Genomic DNA, 6,181 nt, shown 5'->3' on the forward strand with positions numbered 1-6,181 from the left:
TTTGCCTTTTTATTTTAATCATAATTTCCACTGTGTCACTTTTTTCTCTCTGAGGTTGAAACCTTCATCACTTCTGTTGGATGTAGTGCAGTTTCATGTATTATATTACTTGATAAATTAACTTAATATGTATGGAAATCAGCAAAACTGTATTCTTGAATCATACCTAATCTCTTATTTAAGATTATATTCTTATCTGGCTTTGCTTTAAATTAGTTTCGTTTTTGAGTTTGTATGTCAGCCATCCTCTACAGCTTCTTGTTGTTGCTTCACAGCAGTTAAGTTTTTCTTCACCCGATCAAAAACGATTCCTTAAACTCCTGGACTACTTGCTAATCGGGAAGTTTTTCCTTTGCTGAACTTGGCATAAATGCATGCAAATTATCACCTGCTGCGTGTGGTTACAGCTGCATCATCACTGATGCTGAGCGTGCGGAGAGGACGCTAATGTCTTGGACAAATGTTTGATTTTTGTTGTGAACAAAGTTCCGTTTATGAAAGCTGATGGTGAATCAACCAACTAACTTTCTTTCCCAATTTCAAATTACTGAGAGATGTGTGTACGTCTGCACCTTGATGAGCCTTTTCATGGTTTCCCATCTATGACTGCAAAGATGTTTTCACAAGTAGCATCCAGCTTTGTTTGTAGTTTAATACAAAAAACCCTCTGCACACCTGTGCCATGCCTGACATCTTTTAAATCAAAATCGATTTCACATATTTTTCTCTTGGCTACAATCTTTCTCTGCTTTGCTCTGATTATTTGGGACTTAACGCCCCCCTTTTGTTTTCTGAGCCAGATCTAATCTCGCTAATTGGGTGAACTGAGTGTATTGCGGAGACACACAGTCACATAAAATTAAACCTACTTGAAAGAGCAAGACACTGCAGTTCTTCGACCAGCCACTTGAAGCTGCATCCAAAAGCAAGAATCATGTTTACAGCACAGAGGCCAAATTGGTTTTGGCCTCTGTGCACGGTTTCCCCCTTCAGCATCACTGCAGGTGGGTGAATCTTTTTTTATAGCTAACTCATCTATCTGGATACTGGAGTTAGGGAACCTCTAGCTGCTGTGTTATTACTGTTGGAACCTGTTACAAATAGAACTAGCATGCCTCGATGTGTGGTTCAGGCCACCCAAGAAGTGCTGAAATTACTTAGAACTAATTAGCAAATATATGTGTGGATTGCACATGTACAATCTATGAATCCAGTTTGTTAACCAAGCATCCACCTACTAATCCAAATATGACATTCTTGCTCCAAAACAGCAACATGGCCATTAACATAACACTAACATTATGGTTTCAAAATGAAGCCTAAAGCAAATGGGTAACCTGGCAGTGACAATGGCCATGTTTTAGTTATTTGTTTATTTATTTATTTTCATTTTGTCCCCCCTGCACAATCAATCATCATTAAAGGGACAGTTTTTTGTTCCAGGCTGCAAACGTGTTCATTTCAGTTCTTTGCTTGTGACCCCCTAGTGTAAAACATTTATTCATAGCGCTGCAAGTGGTTGAATAAATTAATTAATGAACTCTTAAGGGTACCATAAGGTAGTCATAGAAAGCAGAATTAAGGAGTTTGATCATGGAGGTGTTCTGTTCATTTTAATACTGGAAATAACACACTTGTGCATATAATTACGGACATCTTTTTACGTCTTTGGTACCACACATTTACTGTAGCAGGCTTTTGATCAATATGTGCAAAGATTTCTCAGTTACAAAAATGTGCACACATACAAAAAGGCGATTTAAATAGATTTTTATTTAAGTATGTGCGAACCTAATGTTTGCTATGATGAAATAAAAAGTTTCTCCATGGTCCTTGAATGCATCACATCATCAAGTCTTGTGACTCCAGTATAATTCAGGATGTCAGTTATTTACAGAGTAAAAAACAAAGTACTGAATGAATTAATGAATCATGCATAAAGAAGATTACATAACAGCACATTACAATAATGTCACTACAGTCAGATAACCAGACAGTTTCACATTCTTCACCGAAGCACAGCTTCTCTGAAATGAAATGGTTGACAGTAGATTCATAGTCTGCAAACTCAGCAAAGCTTAGATACACGTGTTTCTGATTTCTGATGAGATAAACTGCACAGTGCATTTGCACAGTTTCAAATCTGTACAGTAGGAACCTTTTTTATTCACATGTGTTTTTTTGCATATCTAGTCATTTTCGGTAACTGTTTGACCCTTTGTCTTCTTTTTTTTTCACAGCAGTTAAATCTTTGGCAAGAAAACTTTGAGAGGCTCATTTTCATGCACTTTGTCCAGGAAGCCCAAGTTGAAATAAGGATACAGTGTTTCAGTGAAGGTCTCCCTGAAGGTGTACAGGTGTGTCATGCTCTCTGCGTTGTAGAAGGACACCAGGCCCCTCTTGTAGTCCACGTACACACCGATCCTGGCCAGTGGCTCCTCCAGTGACAGGACAGTTGGAGGGGACGTACCCGCCATGTACTGAATCCCATAAGAGAGAGAGATAGTCCAGAAGCCGTTAGCTGGAAGGGCTTTGATGACTCCCTTTCTGGGTACCGACTCCCGGGCTACCCCCACAGTCCAGACTGTGCTGCTGTAGACCTCAATCTCCCAGTAGTGGCGCCCGTGGGTGAAGCCCTGGCTACCCAGCAGTGACAGGGCGGCATTAAACCTGTTGGGATTGTCCTCGACAGTGTGGTTAAAGTTCTGGTATCGAACGCAGGTGAGGGAGGAAGTCAGACTGAGCCAGGGGTTGGCTGTGCTGGAGTTAAATGTAATGGAAGCTGGAACTAAAAAGAGGAGAAAGCAAAGGCAAGAGAGGAAGTTTAAGGCTAAAAATGTTTCTTTGCTGGATATTTTGATGATGGTTTCTGAGCAGTGCAGCGATTCAGGAGTCTGAGTGTCACTTTTAAGTACCTGGATAGATGCTTCCTTTCATAGATTTCCACACTCTGTACTGTAGGGGCCCTGCAAACCGGCCCTCACACAGACTGGGCGGTGTAAACACGGGTTTCTCAAACTTAAGTGGAGGCCTGTCAACGAAAGCAAAGTCAAACAATGAAACCAAAGAACAAAAACAGAGCCTTTCAAGGACAAAATATTCGGCCTCTTTCCCACGCTCACCTCTGGAGAAGTGCTTTGATGCTCTGAAATGAGACACGGGAATAAACACAGGAAAAGAGACAAAAAGACTGTAATTAGTTTTGCTGTATTTGAAAGAAGAGAGAGCTTTTTCCACATTACATCAGTGTCTGACCTCACATTATCCCACCCTGCGGGATCTCCCTGTGGCCGGGGGAAATTCCCACTGCCTTGGCCTGAGTATGGCCCGGTGCCTGAACTGAACTCATTTTTCTAGAGCTCAGCGACTGAGGCCGTTGGCATGAATCCTGTCTAAGCTCATAAATATTTGTTTGGGCAAAAAACTACAACAGTGTTGTTGTTATTTATCACGCTTTACCCTTGAAGTTTTTTCATAATGATGTAATCAAATCGACCGTCTTGCTAAGACCACTCTGCAGACTTAACAGGAAAGCCAAAGCGGTCACACCCAGCTCAGTTATATCTTGAATGTTGACGTTGGACCCTGTTTAACCTGTTGGCACAAAAATGTATGTATGCTACATAATAGATTGAAAAACACCTCATTTTCTTCCCAAATATTATGCTTCTGATTCCATTTCTTTTAAAACAGTGATACAAATGTTTTGAAAACGTATTTAAAATCAAGAGTTCAGCATTTTTTGGCTTAATCATCCCCAGAGCTGACTCATCATCCTGGTAATAACTTCCAGATGAACTGTGCTGTATGTACAAACAGGCTAAGCGTACCCGGAGCAGAGTGAATGGGTCCTGCTCTTTTAGTTTGTCCTCTATCTCATGGACGGCCCTCTGCAGACGCGAGATCTCCACGCACAGCAGAGCCTTGTGCTCGTCCAGGCGAATCAGCTCTCTTCGCTCCTCCGTCTTCAGCTTCACCTGCAGCAGTTTCTCCTCCTGGTAGAGGAACTGGTGCAGGTCGCTGAACTGGGCTTCGATGCGCTGCTTCAGATCAGCGGTGTGCTCCTGAGTGGGAGATGCACATTGTTACTGGGAGCGACGGTCTATTTCAAAAAGCACAACAGTCTGTGCGCACATACACAAAAGCATTAGAAATCCATGAGGGGAATGAGACAGGAAACTGTGGGTCGAGTGGGTCAGTCTGGATATTTATAGTGATTGTAGCATGCGCAGTGGCGAGGTTTTGATTCCGATGTGTTTCCTCTCACCTTCAGCTTCTTGACCTCATCTTCAGCTTCTCTGTCACACTGCAGCGCTATGTTGAGCTCAGCTTTTAAAGAGTCCATTGAGCTGTGCAGAGATGCCTGTCAGGGCAGAAACACAAAATCAAAGCATTTTGTTTAACCATCCATTCTCTTCTGCTTAGCCAATTCAGGGTCACAGGGGGGCTTTAGCCTATCCCAGCTGCGAGAGGCGGGGTATACCCTGGACAGATGGCCAATCTGCTGCAGAGCTAACACAGAGACAACCATTCACACTCACATTCACACCTGTCTATGTCTTTGGACTGTGGCAGGAAGGCAGTACTTTGAGAGAATTCACGCATTCAAAGGGAGAACATGCAAACGATGGTGGATTCAAACCCCAAACCTTCTCACTCTGAGGCACCAGTGCTAACCGCCTCACCACTGTGCAGCCCGTCAAAACATACTGACTCCCTCAAAGTCAATGTCTTGTCCAGGGTGATTTGTTGAAAACACAATGGGAAGCGTGATAAATTAGAGCTTACTTTTGCTTTAAGCCTAACCTGGGAGACTCCACACTGATGAACAACACAAGAGGATCCATGTTTGCAATACCAGAAGAAGTTGTTTTTGGGAAATATGCAGCCAAGTCTAAAACTATAAAAGCAAAAACAGTTTAAACCCCATTAACAGTGATATTGACTTCCTGCTGAACGTTTAACTGCTGACAGGCACTTCATTAAAGCTTAACTCACCCTATACTTCTGTTCTGCCTCCTGGACACACACCATGGTGTGACTTCTGTGCTCCTGGGAGATGCCACACACCAGACACACCAGCTCCTGGTCCTCCTCACAGTACAGTTTCAGCTCCTCCCTGTGTCGGCTACAGCGTGCAACCGGTGCAGGAGCCCTCTCTGGCACCCCGGCATCTGGCAGGCAGGGTCCAGTCCCGCTCTCCTCCAGACCCTGACAGTAACTCTCCACTATGTTGGCCACTATACGGTTGGGTCTGTAGCTCGGTCCGGGATACACCTTCCTGCACTGAGGGCAGGAGCCGGCTCCACCTTGCCCGGTGCCCCGTGGCCCTGCCCAGTAACCCTCAATGCAACCCTGGCAAAAGGTGTGATCACAGGGCAAGGATACCGGCTGCTTGAAAAGATCCAAACAGATGGAGCAAGTCAGGTCTCTGCTGATTCTGTGAGCCGAGCTTTTAGCCACTTTTCCAGCTATGGGAGGCTGCCGCGGCTTTTCCATTGCTGTTTGCACAGCAAAGTCTCCTTCTTTAGGTTTCCAACTTTTTTTGTCCGGCTTTATCCCCTGGTTCACTTTCTCCAGGTTCTGCAGATAGACTGACTGGATTTTCTTCACTTCTTTCTGATTCTTGCTCATTCCTTTGCCTTTAGTGTCCTTCTTTGTTCTTACTGTACTGCTGGACTTCTGAGTCCTTCCTCTCCTACAGAGTGTGGCCGCTCTCTTTGGCCTCCAGTTTTCCTGTTGCTGTGGGGAAAACAAGGGGGTGGTGCAGAGGCAGCATGAGCCTCTCACATGCAGATCAGATAGTGAGGGGATCTCAGAGGCCCCCCTTTCCCCCTTAGACTGACGTCAGTCAGGAAATTGAGGCGGACCATGGATATTCTTTCCTTTGCATGTTTGTTTAGTAAAGTCTGCACAAGTAAAGTCCGACTTCACTAAACTCTTAATCTGCTCTAAGAATAAAGAAAAATGTAAATCCAGTGGATGTGACTGTGTGAGCTCTTGCTGTGAGTGTGTGTTAGAGGGAGAAAGCAGGAAAACATCTGTGAGTAGTAGATAGCGATTTCATCATTCTAATTATGGCCACGATCTCTGCCAAGTAAGTAAAAGGTAGAAGGGTATCATTCAAAACTGTACGCATAGAAAGCTCCACAACAGACAGAGTACTCTTTATCCAGACATA

At 43.9% G+C, this 6,181-nt stretch overlaps 1 protein-coding gene across 1 annotated transcript; it reads right to left on the bottom strand.

Moving 5' to 3' along the window:
* Positions 1–1,754: 1,754 nt before the first annotated feature.
* On the bottom strand, positions 1,755–5,778 carry trim69 (tripartite motif containing 69). Its single transcript, XM_005735268.1, has 6 exons — positions 4,999–5,778; positions 4,268–4,363; positions 3,831–4,064; positions 3,123–3,145; positions 2,916–3,031; positions 1,755–2,788 (listed from the first exon to the last, which is right to left on the bottom strand). Exons 1-6 carry the CDS (start codon positions 5,632–5,634, stop codon positions 2,244–2,246), a joined length of 1,650 nt encoding a protein of 549 aa, XP_005735325.1. The 5' UTR covers positions 5,635–5,778; the 3' UTR covers positions 1,755–2,243.
* Positions 5,779–6,181: the final 403 nt, after the last annotated feature.

Source organism: Pundamilia nyererei, unplaced genomic scaffold (assembly GCF_000239375.1).
Source record: "Pundamilia nyererei isolate P.nyererei 1_Seehausen unplaced genomic scaffold, PunNye1.0 scaffold00063, whole genome shotgun sequence".
Taxonomy (NCBI): domain Eukaryota; kingdom Metazoa; phylum Chordata; class Actinopteri; order Cichliformes; family Cichlidae; genus Pundamilia; species Pundamilia nyererei.

Excerpts from the sequence above, each read along its gene's own strand:
- trim69 (XM_005735268.1), bottom strand. The coding sequence starts at position 5,634 with ATGAGCAAGAATCAGAAAGAAGTGAAGAAAATCCAGTCAGTCTATCTG. Across the intron at positions 4,364-4,998 it reads AGGCAGAACAGAAGTATAGG|GCATCTCTGCACAGCTCAAT; the intron begins GTGAGTTAAGCT and ends CTGCCCTGACAG. Across the intron at positions 3,146-3,830 it reads ACCCATTCACTCTGCTCCGG|AGCATCAAAGCACTTCTCCA; the intron begins GTACGCTTAGCC and ends GTCTCATTTCAG.